Below are 17639 nucleotides of genomic sequence, written 5' to 3'. Positions count from 1 at the left end.
TATAATCTTTCAATTTTTCAGATCTATCTTGTCATAGTAAATATTTTGATGCATATTGTATGTAAAAATCCATGTATGTTATGCTAAAATTTGAGTGTTGATGCTTGGAACGATTTTGGAACAAAATTTTAGATCTCAAAACCTAATCTGCTGTCATTTTGAATCATGCGAATTTTTGATCATCTTTCTGCAAAAAAAATTCAACATATAAAACGTAGTAATTTTTGATACCTTCTATTTTACGGTAAATTCGTAATTTTCGGACAAGAAACGAGTGAGTTATGATTATTCTTGTGTGACTGCTCAAACTGTGACATTTTCAAAATGTGTTCTTCATGTTTTCTTGAGGTTTATTGGTTGCAGGCTTCGTTGGGAATCGTCGAGTGGTCATTGCTGCGTTTTGGTATGTCGTGCGTTGTGATCGGACGTTTTTGGTGCTTCGTTCTGGTCGGCAAGGGTTTGATTACAATAGAAGCCGCAGGATTAGCGCCGTGGCGCTATATCTGGAGCGCTGCAGCGCCTGAGGTTCTTGTCCAGTAGTGCCCCGGCGCTGGGATGTTGCGCCTAGGCGCTTAACCATCGCTGCAGTGCTACTCTGTAGGCGCCTAGGCGCTGATTCAGGAATGGGGGATCTTTAGGTTTAAGTGTTATTGCCTCGTTTGGGTATGAATATGTCGTTATGTACAAGATTAGTGAGGGTTAGATTAGCCGTTACGAAGTTTGGATAGGATGCGTTGCATTATGGTTTAAGCGAGGTCTGTGTCTTCCATTGCTTGGGAAATGTTCACACTCCATATCAGGATTGTTTCGGGGTTCGATGTCATGGTTTAGTTTGATGATTAAATATGGTCAAGTCCCGATTGGTCTGGAAAGCGACAAGTTATTTAATTACTTCGATAGTAAGTACGATTGTTATGGTTATACAAGAGCGAGGCCTAGGCTAGAGGCGGTGTATGAGAGATTTAGGAGGATGGATCCGAATGAGTTCTCGGGACTACTGACCCGATGATAGCGGAGGGATGGATTAAATCCACCGAGGTGATATTCACTTTTATGGAGCTGCAGGATGCAGACAGAGTCAGTTGTGCCACTTTTCTGTTGACAGGGGATGCCAGACTGTGGTGGGAAAGTGCATCAGTGGCAGTGAATTTGAAGACCCTTACTTGGGAGGGTTTCAAGGAGGTGTTTTACTCCAAGTACTTCAATGAGGAAGTATGCTCCCGATTTACTAGGGAGTTCATGACTTTGAGACAGAGAGACCGTAGGGTGGCGGAGTTTATGAGGAAGTTCGAGCATGGGTGCCACTTTGTGCCCTTGATTGCCAACGATGTCAGGGAAAAGTTGAGGTACTTCCTTGATGGTTTACGGCCGATCTTGTGCCGTGATGTTCGAGTGGCTAGTCCTACTACCTATGTTGTTGTTGTATCTAGAGCCTTGGCGGCTGAAAAGGACCAGAAACACATTGAGAATGACATGCATGGCAAGAGGCCTTATCAGGCGCCCCAGCAACACCATTCCCATCAGTAGCAGTTTAAGAGACCTTTACAGGGACAGCAGGGAAAGATGTCGTTTCAAGGACCGCCGAAAGAAAAATGTCATATTCAGCAAAAGAAGGCTCCTTAGAAGCCTGGTGAGTACCCACCGTGCCCGAAATGCAACCGCCAACATATGGGGTAGTGTTTATTGGGCTCGGGCAAGTGTGGAGCTAGTGATAACATGCTGAAGGACTGCCCGCAGTGGAGGCAGACGACCCAGGGAAGAGTGTTTGCCATGCATGCCGAGGAGGCGAACCCAGACAAGACTCTACTGACTGGAAATATCTTCATAAAGAGAGTAGCCACGAATGCCTTGTTAGATTCCGAGGCCACTCACTCTTTTATCTCAGAGACGTTCTATAATTATTTGAATGTCCAGTCCATTGGACTCGACGTGAGCTACTCTGTGACAGTCCCATCAGGGGAGGAGTTATCAGCTACTAGCGTGGTCATAGATATCGATCTTGAACTATAGGGCCACATATTTTATGCCGACCTGATTGTGTTGCCAATGCCAGAGTTTGATGTTATCTTGGGGATGAAATGACTGATGATGAACAGAGTTCTAATTGATTTTCAGAAAAGATCAGTGTTGGTAAGATTGTTGGGCATGAAGCAATTTCTTTTTGAGCTAGACAGGTGGAGAAGTTTCCCTCGCATGATCTCTTGCATGCAAGCACAGAAACTTATGCATAAGGGGTGTCAGACATTCTTGGCCAGTATTATTTCAACACCTGACGCACCCACACCGTCGATATCTGACTTACTAGTTGTCAAAGATTTTCCTGACGTTTTCCCAGACGACGTCACAGGTCTTCCACTAGAGAGAGTGGTGGAGTTCGGCATTGACCTTGTGCCAGGCACTGTGTCAATCTCCAAGGCACCGTACTGTTTGGCTCCAACAGAGATGTTAGAACTCAAACAGTAAATTCAGGAGATCCTAGACAAATAATTCATCCGCCCTAATTTCTCACCATGGGGCGCACCAGTGCTATTCATAAAGAAGAAAGATTGAAGCATGAGGTTGTGTATCGATTACGAGAATTGAACAAGGTAACGTTCAAGAACAAATACCCATTACCAAGGATCGAGAAGTTATTCGATCAGTTGCAGGGAACTAAAGTGTTCTCTAAGATAGATCTACGTTCTGGGTATCATCAACTGAAGGTAAAGGATGCAGATGTTCATAAGACAACCTTCAGAACTCGATATGAGCACTACAAATTATTAGTGATGTCATTTGGACTGACGAATGCTCCAGCGATTTTTATGAACCTAATGAATCGAGTATTTCAGCCCTACCTAGATCAGTTCGTCATAGTATTCTTTGACGATATTCTTATATACTCGAAGATCCATGAAGAACACATTCAGCATTTGGGTACAGTTTTGCAAGTCTTACAGGGTCACAAGTTGTTTGCAAAATTCAGTAAGTATGAATTCTGGTTAGAGAAAGCAGCATTTTTGGGGCATATAATATCTAGCAGTGGCATTGAAGTGCATCTAGCTAAAGTGGCAGCAATAAAAGAATGAGTTGAGTCGAAGAACGCGTCAGATATCCGTAGTTTCCTAAGTTTGGCAAGATACTATAGGAAATTTATTCAGGGGTTTTCTTTGATTGCAGTGCCACTCACTTTATTGACTAAGAAAAATGCTAAATTTGTATGGAGTGATGAATGTCAAAAGAGCTTCGATACCTTGAAACAAGCTCTTATCACAACGCCAATTTAAGCCATGCCATCAGGGCAAGGCAATTTTGTGTTATACACTGATGCCTCTAAGCTCGGTTTAGGCGCAATATTGATGCAGCATGGTCGGGTTATAGCCTATGCCTCCAGACAGTTGAAAGTGCATGAGAAGAACTACCCGAATCATGATCTCGAGTTAGCTGCTGTTGTCTTTGTGTTGAAGATATGAAGACATTATTTGTACGATGAGAAATGCCAGATATTCACTGATCACAAGAGTCTCAAGTACTTCTTCATGCAGAAAGAGCTGAACATGAGACAGAGACGGTGGTTGGAGTTAGTAAAAGACTACGATTGTGAAATTAGCTACCATCCAGGGAAAGCTAATGTCGTAGCAGATGATTTGAGCAGGAAAGTAGCAGTCGTAGCACAACTGTCAGTGCAGAGATCTCTTCAGTCAGAAATTCAAAGGTTTGGTCTAGAAGTTTATCCGAAGGGCAGAGCTCCCAAGTTGTCTAATCTGACAGTCCAGCCTTCTTTGCTAGACCGAATCCGTCGAGGTCAGCCTTTAGATGAACAGTTAAAGAAATGGAGACTGAAGGATGAAGCCAAGGGTAGTGTACTCTACGTAGTGTCCGATGGTATTGTGAGGTACAGAGGAGGATGTGGGTGCCTATTGTTGATTAGATCAGAGAGGATATTTTGACAGAGGCACATACATCTCCATATTTCATCCATCCAGGAGGTACCAAGATGTAAAAAGATTTAAAGATGTTGTATTGGTGGCCAGGGATTAAGTGGGACATTTGCCGATTCGTATTTGAATATCTCACTTGCCAGCAAGTGAAAGCAGAGCATCAGAGGCCAGCAGGGATGCTTAAACCGCTCCCTATTCCCGAGTGGAAATGGGAGAATATCACCATGGATTTCGTTGTTGGATTTCCGAGGTCAGTTAGAGTATCTAACGCCATTTGGGTCATAGTGGATCGACTTACTAAATCAGCACACTTCTTACCGGTGAAGACGACTTTCTCCATGACTCAGTATGCAGAGATTATATTCGAGAGATAGTCCGACTGCACGGGATCCCAGTTTCTATTGTGACTGACAGGGTCCCGAGATTCACATCATCTTTTTGAAAGATTTTACATGCAGCTATGAGGACGAAGTTTCTATTCACTACGGTATTCTACCCTCAGACAGATGGCCAGTCTGAGCGAGTGATTCAGATATTGGAATATTTGTTGCGAGCTTGTGTGATCGATTTCCATGAGAATTGAGAATCGAAACTACCCCTAGTAGAGTTTACCTACAACAATAGTTTTCTATCATATATAGGTATGGCTCCCTACGAAGCACTGTATGGAAGGAAGTGCAGATCGCCGATTCATTGGGATGAAGTCGGCGAGAGATCAGAACTTGGCCCAGAGATTGTTCAACAGACTACAGACGTGGTGGTCAAGATCCGAGATAGGATGAAGACTGCCCAAAGTCGCCAAAAGAGTTATGCCGACAAGAGAAGAAAGGATCTTGAATTTGTCGTGGGAGATCACGTATTCGTGAAGATAGCACCCATGAAAGGTATTATGAGGTTTGGGAAGAAAGGCAAGCTGAATCCGAGATTCATTGGACCATTTGAAATTCTTGACAGAGTTGGAACACTTGCTTATCGTGTACCTCTACCGTCGAATCTGGACGGAGTACACAATGTATTCCACATTTCGATGCTGAGGAAGTATATGGCGAATCCTTCGCATGTCTTGAGTTTTGGGTCGTTGCAGCTTGCTCCAGATCTGTCATATAAAGAAAGACCTGTCCGAATTCTAGACAGACAAGAACGAAGACTTCAGAACAAAGTGACCAAGTTGGTCAATAGCATAATGTCCTGGCTTTTTACATTTTCTACAAATAATTAATTTATTTTTATCTTTATACTTTTCTGCTTTCCGTAATTCACGGCTTTCTTTTTTTTCTTTTTTCTATCTTTTTGTCTATCAGACAAATGTCTTTTCTTTCTATAAAGTTTTTTACCTTTATTCGGTAAATCCATACCAAATTGATCACAAAATTTACCTAATTGTTTTTTCTCAAGTAAATTTTGTCTTTTAATTTGATTATTTAATTTTAATTCATTACAGAGAGCTAAACCCTCTGGAATACAAGTACTAATTAACTTCCCATAAGTATAATTTTCATATGGAATATATATATCATCTTTTCTTAAAACTCTTCTTATTCTTTCAGCAAATAGAAAAGGTAAACCATCTATAAATTTGGCTTTCCATAAGCTATTATTACAGTCTGGTATTTCATAAATACGAGATAAAAATGTATCTTTATACTATCTAAAATCAGTAAGTGTTTTACATTTTAGATTACTTAATAAAGTACGAATTTTTCCACTATTATTTGTGAATCTACCAGTAAAATGTTCAATCATTGTCATGATAAGAGAATAAACTGAATTTTCTATTGGAATTTGATTTTCAATTTTATTGAAGTAAGAATTTCATCTTTATGACATTGATTTAAATAATTATCCCACCAACCTTTAAGTTGACCAGTAAATCCTGCTCTAATCATTTTAGCAATATTTTAATCAGTATTACCTGAAGTTTTACACACAGTGCTATACATAAGCATTCTGTGAGCAGTGTTGTAAATTTGTTTATCACTAAAACCATCAATATTCCACTCATAAATAATTTTCTCATTTTAAATATTAGATAAAATATATTCTTGTTCTTTAAAAAGAACATCCATAGGAGTAGGTCTATCATAATAATATTTGGTTTGGGTAGATTTATCTGCCTATTTATTTTATTTATTTCTTCATCAAAATTATTATTAATATTTTCAAATTCTTCGTTAAGAGTATTTAAATTAAGATTTTGATGAGTGCCTCAACAAAAAGATAGAATCGAACTGTTGTGCACATAAATATAAAATTAGATAATATATGAATTTTCAATTTAAAATATATATTAAAAAAGTTGAAAAACACGATCTTCACCAAACAAGCATTATCGTGCTTACACAAGGCCCATATTAGAAAAAGTTTACGGCCCAATGACGTAAGGTCCACCAAAAATTAGGGTTTCAAGTATAAAATTTGCCCTAGGGTTTAGGTCCGCATTTTCCAACTTCACACAGTAAGTCGAAGGAAGGAAGAAAATACGAGCGGAAGATGAAGACTATTCTCTCCTCGGACACCATGGATATCCCAGAAGGTGTGAAGATCAAGGTGAAAGCCAAGTTGATCGAGGTTGAAGGCCCCAGGGGGAAGCTCTCCCGCAACTTTAAGCATTTGAACCTCGATTTTCAGCTGATTACCGACGAAGCCACCGGAAAGAAGAAACTGAAAATTGACGCTTGGTTCGGATCTCGGAAGACCTCAGCCGCAATCCGCACCGCCCTCAGCCACGTCTCCAATCTGATCAAGGGTGTTACCGTTGGCTACCGCTACAAGATGCGTTTCGTCTACGCTCATTTCCCCATCAACGCCTCCATCACAAACACCGGGAAGTCCATTGAGATCCGTAATTTCCTCGGCGAAAAGAAGGCAATGTCGTTTTTCGATGAATGGTTTTGGATTTGATGTTCGCTTTTATTTCTTCTGGTGGCAAGTTTGACTTTATTTGGTAATGTTTTGCTATACATTGATGATATGTGGTGTGTTGCTGCATTTAGTTGTTCATAGGGTTTTGATTCGATCAACATGTGACTGTCTTAGTTTGATTTCTGGTGTAATGCTCTCTGATTCTGTTTGATTTCAGAAGTCATAAGAATTTAGCCTGTCTTGGTTTACTAAGAAACATGTAGGTTCATCTTGAATTGCTGTTTTGATTAAAGGTGTTATTTTCTGGTTTTTAAATTTCAGATTATATTGATTATGTTTTGCGTGAGAATTGTTGAGATTTACTTAATATTCAGTTTTGGTTTCAAAGTAGAGTTGGGAGTATAAATGTGCAGATTTGAGGTATGTTTTAATCTGTCTGGTTAGATGGATATGTTGCCATATTTGTTATAATAGTGCATGATGCTGCCATGTGCTGTGTAAAGTTCTTTTATTCATATATTTGGATTCACTCTTATGAATTTTGATCTCTGCCATTTTTGGAATTATTTTTCTGTAGTGGAAGCTTGATCTATATGAACTTCGTATAAGTTATACTGTGTAGAAAACTCAGGCATTGGTTGAATGACATGAATGAAGCATTTGAATCGATTCTCTGTTTGAAATACTTTGATCATGTTCTTGAATTTATTATATGCATTATTTTCACGGGTGGAAATTTGAAATGGACTTGTTCTATTACTGTATAACATGCAAGTAATTGGTTATTCCTCGAATTCCTTATTACATTACAATTTGGTTTTTGTTGTGTACCTTGCTACTGTTTATTTGTGTGATTATTGGCCTTTTATTGCTGAACCAATGCCAATTTGGTACAGTAGTTACATTTTCCTTTTATTGTTTACACCAGGTGAGGAAGGTGGATATGCTTGAAGGAGTTTCAATTGTGCGATCTGAGAAAGTTAAGGATGAATTGGTTTTGGATGGGAATGACATTGAGCTTGTTTCTAGATCTGCAGCCTTGATAAACCAGGTACTGGAAATTTTTTTTCTATGTAGCATGTACTTTAAACTTGTTTGGTTAATACACGTGAATATACTAAATATATCATCTTATATATCTGTTTGGATGAAGTACTTTATTTTGCCTGCTTCTCAAGCCTTATCCTGAGACTGTTTGTGCTTATTTTGACAGAAATGTCATGTGAAGAACAAGGATATCAGGAAATTCCTCGATGGTATCTATGTTAGTGAGAAGGGAGCCATTGTTGAGGAAGAATGAGTAGTCAAGGCATAGGATTGTCTTTTGGATTGGTTTCTTTTTCTCTTTAATATTTCCTTTGGACATTTTTTTTGAAGACGAATTTGCAAAGTTTTGTATCAAGAATTGCCTCATGGCATGATTGATTTACCCCAGCAGCACAGCAGTAATGAGCCCTGGAAATGAGTTGTATGGATTGTGTGATTTTTGTTTTGAGAAGTGAATTGCCTTAGCTTGTATGAAGTATATGAGTTCTACTAAATAATTTCAGGGTGCGTTTGGGACTAGATTCGAAATCCAAGACCCCAAATCAATGGCATTTATTTGGCCGAAATTGAGGCAATGAATTGGAAATCCATATATTTTAATTTAACAGTGTATTTGACGTACATTAACAGCGTAATTGAAATCCAACTTCAAAATTGTGTCCATCCATTGGGCATCTAGTTGGTATACGTGATAATATGTAACAAATTGGATTTTATGAGTTGTGAACCCTCTGATGGCTTAAAAGAATTTATAAGTATTTTACGTATTTGAAAGTTATAGAAGTTAGTATGATTATTAATTTTACGAAGAGAGTGTAATTATCTAATTTAATGAAGTAATTCCAAGAAAGAAGATTGTCAAAAAAAATGTTTCAGTTTGCATTATAATAACGAGTTTTGTATTTTCGTTACATTAAAGATGTCTGATTGTCGATCTGATAATGATAAAACAAGAATCATTGATTGATTAATAAACTTGAAGTTTTTTAGTCGAACATTGATTAAAAATCGACAAGATAAACATTTGAGATTTGACAAAAAGTGAAACACGTAATCTTAGAGTATCTTAGCAACAAAATCAAGAGAAACAAGATTTTACAAGAACATCAAGATCCTCTCCTCTGAACCAATTTGACCATGACCTTGGAGAAGCACACGACCGAGCACCATCACTCTCCACTGTGTGTTGCCCCTGCTTTACCGCACTATCGTCGAAATTTCCACTCTTTCGACTGTTGATCTTGACGCAAAATTTTTATCTAGATTTCTAGTGCAATCTAGACAAGAGACAAAGCTTTCAATCGTGGACTAAATTGTTGAATATTCAAGAAAGGAAACATCTAGATGATCGTTCCAAGAGATTTACAAGAAGACCTATCTCCACTTAAAATCTGGAATAGTTGGACCGAGCTTTAATCGCTAAAGGTAAATTTTCAATACACATTGTGGATGGTGATCGAGCAAAACTTGCATTGTGGAATCCTCGGTAAAAAGTCAATTAAATGCAAGCTCGAATTAATCTCAAGTGCATGATGTTAAGTAATAATATAGTGTACACGAGTACGTATATCATTCCTCCAGAGACTGTATTTCACAATTATTATTTTCAGTTATTAAATTTTTAGCAACGATGATTTGAATAATTACCTACTGCTAGAATGACTAAATAACCTATTACTAAATAATTCAACGATGAGATAATGAAATGAATAAGCTAAAATGATCGATTAAGGATTCAATGACAAATGAATTTTTTGAAAATATCATTTCACCTACCCCTCGTTCATTTAATTAATTAGATTCAACAATGATCCACGCTTTTGACAGGATTTCCTAATCAATTGAACATGTCCTCTCGAGCTATGCCAAAATAATTGAACACGGTGAAGTAATTAAATCTCTTTAATTATTTATTAAAAGTGAATTGCATGCCGTTCTATTAAAATTTCCTAACTTTCGACCTATTGGACTCTGATTATAAACGTGTATCCGATTTCATATTTATATGCAAATTGTAAATCCACAGACTATGCTACTCGTTTCTATCACAAGCTATTCTCTCAAACTCACTCACCATATGAGATTATTATTAAAGTTAGCTACTCTTTAATAATACAATGAAAACAATAGCATAATCAAGAATACATCGAAATTCGAGAGTTAAATTAACTAAACATGGTTTTGGGGTAGGATCCTCTTAAATCCCAATAAATATGAAAAGTTAACTCATAGTATTCATGATAAAAGTATGCAAAATAATGTTTAAACAAGAAGTTCTGAACTACAAATACTAGGCTTGATGAAAACGAAAAGTCGGATATCTTCAAATTCTTAACTCTAAGCATTTTCTCTCATCCAAGCTTTTTGTGGCTGCTGAAAAGTGCCTCTTCTTTTCCTTGTTTTCGTGTCTTAGGGTTTTTGTGGCAGCCTCTCTCCTTCCAAGTTGGAAAAAAGTCAAAAAAGAAATTTCCTTCTTTACTCGCGCGCCCCAACGCGAGGTCTTCTGTCAACTTGTTTATTTTTCAGACTCTCACGCTGGGGCTATCGAGAAATACCGCCTTAGCGCGAGGTCATCTGTCCCAACATCTTTAGTTCCAGTTGAATTTTCGTCTTTTCTGCCATTCTCCTGCACATTCGTACAACTCGGTGAGCGGTGATCAAATGCAATAATTTAAGATAAAATACCAAAATGTGGACTTCATGCAGACACAATTTTGCAAACTAAGACTCACACAATGTAATAAAATACTTAAATACGACCTCTATCAAACCCCCCTCAGACTAACCTTTGCTCGTCCTCGAGAAAAATGGGTCACAAAAAAACAAGATTTAGCTTGTCGGTGTAGAACCCGTAACTTAGACTACGTATAAGCCATGCATAATTCTAATATTTAAATTAAAGTGATTTTTATTGCTTGAGTATTTAAATTTAATTATTTTCCGTAGCAGTTTAAATTTGTATCATTTCAGTTAATTCAGTTAGGCTGGACTGGAGTTGGAGTTTTGAGATAGAATTTAAGATTAAGAAATCATTCCCAGAGTTAATTTTAGCTAGCTAGTAAGTTGATTTAAGTTAAAAAGGAGGTTTAAGGGATTATTTAAGTTACTTGAGGTGAGTAAGAAATAAGTTCATTTAAGTTCCATAATTAAGGGATTAATTAACTAAATTATTTAAAGAATATGTAAGGTTTTTAAGGGTTATAAATTTACTTAATAAACAAAATTTCTCCTTCATTTTATGTCTAATTTTCGGCCACCCCTTAGTGGATTAAGCAATGTTATGCCAACTCACCTTTGACCCTTTCCTTGCCATCCCTTAACTTGATAATCTTTTCATTTAATAATCACCCTTAATTAATTAATATTAGATCATAATCAACCTACATCTAACATGTAAAAATCGGCCACTCATTCTAGATCCATCCAAGAAGCCATTTGATACCAACCAATTCAAATTTCAAAAAGAGGAGACTTGGTCATACCTTGGTATCCTTTTATTATTGGATCTCCCTCACCCTCCTAACCATTTCCCCTCCCCCACCACCGAATATTTGAGAGAATTTCAGAGCTTGCTCGTGGGTTTAGTGAGGAAAAATCGATAGCTCATTAAGAAAAAAAATCGAGTGAAGAACAAGGTAGCAAGAACGCTCCACCCCTCCGCGCCGGGTCGTTTTATTCTTTCGTTTTTCTTTCAAAACGAAACCAGGCATGAATATGTTCTTCCTTGACTCTTCAATCAAGTCCTATTATCATTATTTAACATTACATGATCATCATTTCCATGCAAAAACCGAAACACATCAAGGAGTTTTCAGAAAAATAATCATGCAGAATTTTCGGTTTCCATGACAAGCTTCACGGGTTCTCTTGTTTTGTTGTTTCAGGTGGATGGTTCGACTCCAGGCTCACTAGGCTACATCCAGACATGTACTAGGATGCATTAAGACCATGTTGGTCCATTCAAACAAGCCCCATGCATGATAGAAACCGAAGATGACAGCAACTCACCATTTGTGTCCATTTGAGTTTTCGAAAATTCTGTTGTGCTGTCAAAGGGAAATGAATCTGATCTTGGCTGCCCCAAGGCCTATAGCCATGGTTAGAACACTTCCCTAGCATGTATAAGACGTGAATAAGCCGCCCTTTTGGAGGCTTGGTCCATGGTGAATCGGTTTTTAAAACAAAACTCAAGAACATCCCCTTCCCAATTTCGGATTCCAATTTTTACAGCAAGTATGGTTCAATTTTTGTGGAATGGTGTGGATCTTGGTTGGCCAATGGCCCTTAGCCACGGTTCATATCATACCCCTAGATGTCTAGATCATGCATGTTCAATCAAATGGCCAATGGAACGACACGAGACAGCAAGCAAAGCAAAACACCACACGCGCATGCAAAGGTGCTCTCGGGTGAACTTTTCGGATTGTTGCTGGTGTGATGCGAATTGTGGCTGGCCTTGGGCCCATAGCCATGGTTCAAATCATTCCTTCGGATGTTGGTAAGAGTCTCTGGTCGGTGGTTCAAGCCCCAATGGATGGTAGTCTCGAAAACGACGCAAGAAACCAAAGCACAGCTGCTGTATTTTGTGGACAACAACTTGCTGTGACGGTTCAGTGGCTCGTTCGAGTTCTTGGTTGGCTTTTAGCCTATGGCCTTGGACTGGACAGTGCCTCATTAAGTTAGGAAGGTCATGTTTTTGGCCGTTTGTGATTCAGATCATTTTTGAGGTCGTACGAGGATTTACGATGCGATGTGCCAAATTGACTCTTGAAAGAGCGTTTCATGTTTTGGCCTCCATTCACCTAGATTTCGACCCTCACCACTTTAGGAGCATTATTTCATCATTTAAGGCATATTTTAATCATGACTACTTGATGGTTCGGTGTTGGTTCGGGTTGGCACGGAGGAATGATTAAATACGAAGTCGTAGGCGCAATTGTCTAAGTTTTCGGATTTAATTGCATAGTTTGGTCAAGTAAAAGCTATTGCATATTTTTCATGGCATATGTAGGTTGCAGCGAGCCTGGGAGCGATCCAATCCATTCAGTAAAATTATTGAAGGATATTTAATTATGTTAATTAATTATATTACGTGCAAAAATATTCATTTTGAGATTTATGCGATATTGCTTGTGGTCACTTTACTATCATTATTAAACCCGGTCGCCAGTTACCAGTCCGGTTGCCAGTTACCGATCAGTTCAGTTGTTTCACCCAGTATACTGTGGCAGTAGTCTGATCAGACGTACATTATTAAACCCGGTCGCCAGTTACCGGTCCGGTCGCCAGTTACTGATCAGCTCAGTTCAGTTCAGTTCAGGGACCACTTGCGTAGACCATAATCTCAAAAGAAAATTATTACAAGTTATTTCATGACAGGGCTCCAAGGAGCAACCATTTTCATTAAGATTTCCCAGTTCAGTGACGCACGTATTATAATTAATCATGACACGACATTTTTACGATATGCCTCATGACATGATATTTTCACTTGCATGCAATTTTATTATTTATTTACTTGTTATTTACGATATATGCATGTTGAGTCTTTAGACTCACTAGACTTGATTGTTGTAGGTATTGATGATGTTGGGACCGAGGGCGGGGACCAGTGAGCCAGCTCGAGTCGGCAGTAGTAGGATCCGAGGACCTCAGTTCAGCATTTATTATTATTTGATTGCTCAAACATTTTGTTTGTCGTTGAATAAACTTTTACTGTTATTCAAAAATGTTAATTTCTTCCGCTGCAATTTTGAACATCAAACTTTATTTATCAGTTCATTTATGAATGAGGAAATTTTAATTATTTAAAAAAATTAAAAAAATATTTTAATACTTTCGCAAATTTTCAAAAACGGATTTTTAGGCCTCTACAGCTGGTATCAGAGCAATGGTTCTGTAAAGGGTTGTACTACTACTGACCACGAGAAGCTCATGAAGTCACGTCTTCGGTCTGTAAGTTTTACATTTACGCATTTTATTTAAAGCATGAATTATTTGACAGCATGTTTTCATGAATTATTTTACGTCCAGATTTTTATTGTTCAGTATTTAAATTTAATTAAATTAAGGAATTATGCATGTTAGTTACGTATGGGTTATGATTGGAACAGTATGCCCCCTAGACGCATTCTCGAGCGCACTAGAGAGAAGGAACGCCGTTATGAGGACGGCGAGGATCAGAGACAAGAGAGGCACGGACCTCCACCTCCACCACTCCCTCCGCCTGACATGAATGCCCAGATGCTAGCTGGGATGACTCAGTTCTTCGCACAGTTTGCGGGGAACAATGCCATGGCGACCAGGCCGACAGGGCCCGAGGCTGTATATGAGAGATTTATGAAGATGCGTCCGAAGGAGTTTTCAGGGACGTCGGACCCCATGATTGCCGAGAGCTGAATCAAGTCCCTCGAGGTTATCTTCGAGTTTATGGAGCTTCGGGATTCAGATCGAGTTCGTTCTGCCTCTTATCTGTTCGGAGGAGATGCCCGCTTATGGTGGGAAGGAGCTTCAGTAGCCCTTAACTTGGCTACACTGTCTTGGGTGCGCTTCACGGAGGTGTTTTACTCCAAGTACTTTACGGATGAGGTGCGTTCGCGTTTGACCAGGGAGTTCATGACCCTGAGACAGGGAGATCTGACTGTTACGGAGTTCATCCGTAAGTTTGAGAGGGGCTGTCACTTTGTGCCCTTGATTGCGAACGATGCCAGTGCCAAGCTGAGGCACTTTCTGGATGGTCTGCGGCCGATCTTACGCCGTGATGTAAGGGTTGCTGGCCCTACTACCTTTGAGGTTGCTGTTTCTAGGGCTCTGGCAGCAGAGCAAGATCTGATTGATATAGAGAGGGATCGCTTGGGAAAGCAACCAGTACAGGTACCACACCGTCCTCCTCCTCCTCAGCAGCATCAGCATCAGCATAAGAGGCCGCATCACGGCCCGCCCAGAAATAGAGAAGGACCTCAGCAGCAGCAGCAGCAACAGGGACGTGCCGTCCCGAGGAATTTTTAGCACCCAGTCTGTCCCAAGTGCTCACGCTGTCATCCTGGAGCATGCATGTATGGCTCCGGGAAATGTTACAAGTGTGGCAGCACAGACCACGTGCTGCAGCAGTGCCTCTGGAAGAATCTGCCTACCCAAGGCAGAGTTTTTGCTCTCCATGCTGTGGAGACGAATCCCGATACCATGCTGATGACAGGTACCTTACAGCTTTAAGTTTATATTTGCATTCCAATGTTTTGGGAATCGGGATTAAGATTTTGAACTTAGTATTGCGATAGGATTGCATGCTCTTCTCAGTATTATTTTCGGGATTAAGATAGAAGAACTCTGACCTTTGCATGCCTATAAGCTTAGCTCTTGTGATTATTGGTTTCAACTTAGTGTTCCGAACTTTCAGGGAGAATTTTCATAGCTGGCTCAGCTACCAAAGCCCTGATAGATTCAGGGGCTACCCACTCATTTATTTCAGAGGTCTTTGCGAACTTTCTCAAAGTTAAGACCATCGGGCTAGATGCAGCCTATTCAGTATCATTGCCTTCTGGAGAGGAGATCACAGCCACCAATGTGATCCGAGACATAGACCTTGAGCTGCATGGAAATCTTGTTTATGCGGATCTTATCTTATTGCCGATGCCAGAGTTTGACATCATATTAGGCATGGACTGGCTATTACGGAACCGGGTGTTGATAGACTTTCAGAGGAGATCTATTCTAGTCCGACCGCCTGAAATGACTCAGTTCTTATTTGATCCAGACATGTACTTTCCTTTACCGCGCATTATTCTGTATGTTCAGGCTAGGAAGCTCATGCATAGAGGGTGTCGGGCGTTTCTAGCGACCTTTATATCTGTCCCCGAGGCGCCTAGTCAGTCAGCCGCAGATGTTCCGATTGTTAGAGACTTCTTAGACGTTTTCCCTGAGGACGTTTCTGGTATGCCACCCGAGAGAGAGGTGGAGTTTTCCATTGAGCTTATGCCAGGTACGGTTCCGATTTCCAAAGCACCGTACCGACTAGCACCGACAGAGATGGTAGAGCTTAAAAAGCAGATTCACGAACTTCTTGACAAGGAGTTCATTCGCCCGAATTTTTCACCATGGGGCGCGCCAGTCTTATTTGTGAAGAAGAAGGATGGCTCTATGAGACTTTGTATTGACTACCGGGAGTTGAACAGGGTTACAGTGAAGAACAAGTACCCACTTCCGCGGATTGAGGATCTGTTTGACCAGTTGCAGGGAGCTTCGATTTTCTCTAAGATTGATCTGCGTTCAGGTTATCACCAGTTGAGGGTGAGAGACGCCGATGTTTCGAAGACAGCTTTCAGGACTCGTTATGGTCACTACGAGGTCCTTGTGATGCCGTTTGGTTTGACGAATGCGCCAGTGATCTTCATGGATCTCATGAATCGCGTATTTCAGCCGTACCTAGACCAGTTTGTGATAGTGTTCATAGACGACATTCTCGTCTACTCCAAGAATCGGGAGGATCACAGCCGGCATCTGACCACGGTGTTGCAGACATTGGAGAAGTACAAATTATTCGCAAAGTTCAGTAAATGCGAATTCTGGTTAGAGAAGGTGGCGTTCTTAGGCCACATTGTTTCCAACAGTGGCATTGAGGTAGACCCAGCGAAAGTTGCAACAGTCAGAGATTGGGTTGTGTCGCAGAATGCATCAGAGATCCGCAGTTTTCTTGGCTTAGCAGGATATTATCGGAAGTTCATTAAGGGATTCTCCTCGATTGCAGTTCCACTCACAGCACTGACAAAGAAGAATGTGAAATTTGTGTGGAGCAAGGAGTGTCAGAAGAGCTTCGATACTTTGAAGCAAGCTCTTATCTCAGCACCAGTTTTGGCCTTGCCGTCAGGGCCCGGTGAGTTTGTTCTGTATACCGATGCTTCGAAGCTCGGTCTTGGCGCCGTATTGATGCAGCATGGGAAGGTGATAGCGTATGCTTCTCGGCAGTTGAAAACCCATGAGAAGAACTACCCTACCCATGATCTAGAGTTGGCCGCCGTGGTTTTTGCCTTGAAGATTTGGAGGCACTATTTGTATGGGGAGAAGTGCCAGATCTTTACCGACCACAAGAGCCTCAAGTATTTCTTAACGCAGAAAGAGCTGAATATGCGTCAGAGGCGTTGGTTGGAGCTTGTGAAGGACTATGATTATGACATTAGCTACCACCCGGGTAAAGCTAATGTAGTTGCGGATGCATTGAGCAGGAAAGTTGCAGCGATGGCCCATGTACAGTTTCGAAACCTCTTCAGTTTGAGATGCAGAGGTTTGATCTTGAGACTTATCCTTGAGGTAGAGTTCCCCGTCTATCTACCTTAACCATTCAGTCTTCCCTTCTGGACCGTATTCGCAGTGGTCAGTCAGCAGATGAGCAGTTGGCCAAGTGGAAGCAGAGGGAGGCCAAGGGCAGTGTCTTGTATTCAGTCAAGGACGGTATAGTGAGATACCGAGACAGGATATGGGTTCCTAGCAGTGATTCTATCCGAGCAGATATCTTATCAGAAGCCCATACGTCACCGTACTCTATTCATCCAGGGAGTACGAAGATGTACAAAGATCTGCAGCTATTGTATTGGTGGCCTGGTATGAAGAAGGACATCAGACAGTTTGTATCCGAGTGTCTAAGTTGTCAGTTAGTGAAGGCCGAGCATCAGAGACCAGCAGGTTTGCTCAAGCCTCTTCCTATTCCCGATTAGAAGTGGGAGAACGTTACCATGGATTTTATGACCGGATTGCCGAAGTCAGCCAGAGGATCGAATGCTATCTGGGTGATTGTAGATCGACTTACCAAATCAGCGC

At 40.3% G+C, this 17639-nt stretch overlaps 2 protein-coding genes across 3 annotated transcripts; both read left to right on the top strand.

The window, feature by feature from the left end:
- The first annotated feature begins 1005 nt into the window (after window positions 1-1005).
- Window positions 1006-1527, top strand: LOC142523815 (uncharacterized). Its single transcript, XM_075627545.1, has one exon. It carries the CDS (start codon window positions 1006-1008, stop codon window positions 1525-1527), a length of 522 nt encoding a protein of 173 aa, XP_075483660.1.
- A 4822-nt stretch (window positions 1528-6349) lies between these two features.
- LOC142525040 (large ribosomal subunit protein uL6) lies at window positions 6350-8304 on the top strand. Of its 2 annotated transcripts, none has more exons than XM_075629211.1 (3): window positions 6350-6790; window positions 7716-7833; window positions 7996-8304. In XM_075629211.1, the coding sequence occupies exons 1-3, from the start codon at window positions 6411-6413 to the stop codon at window positions 8080-8082; spliced, it is 585 nt and encodes a 194-aa protein (XP_075485326.1). In that variant the 5' UTR covers window positions 6350-6410; the 3' UTR covers window positions 8083-8304. The 2 variants fall into 2 exon arrangements, with proteins under 2 accessions (XP_075485326.1, XP_075485325.1); XM_075629210.1 differs by having other exon boundaries at window positions 6354-6785; window positions 7711-7833.
- Window positions 8305-17639: the final 9335 nt, after the last annotated feature.

Source organism: Primulina tabacum, chromosome 14, assembly GCF_025594145.1.
Source record: "Primulina tabacum isolate GXHZ01 chromosome 14, ASM2559414v2, whole genome shotgun sequence".
Lineage (NCBI taxonomy): Eukaryota > Viridiplantae > Streptophyta > Magnoliopsida > Lamiales > Gesneriaceae > Primulina > Primulina tabacum.
The sequence above is the reverse complement of the archived record's forward strand: the minus strand, read 5'-3'. Positions and strand labels throughout refer to the sequence as shown.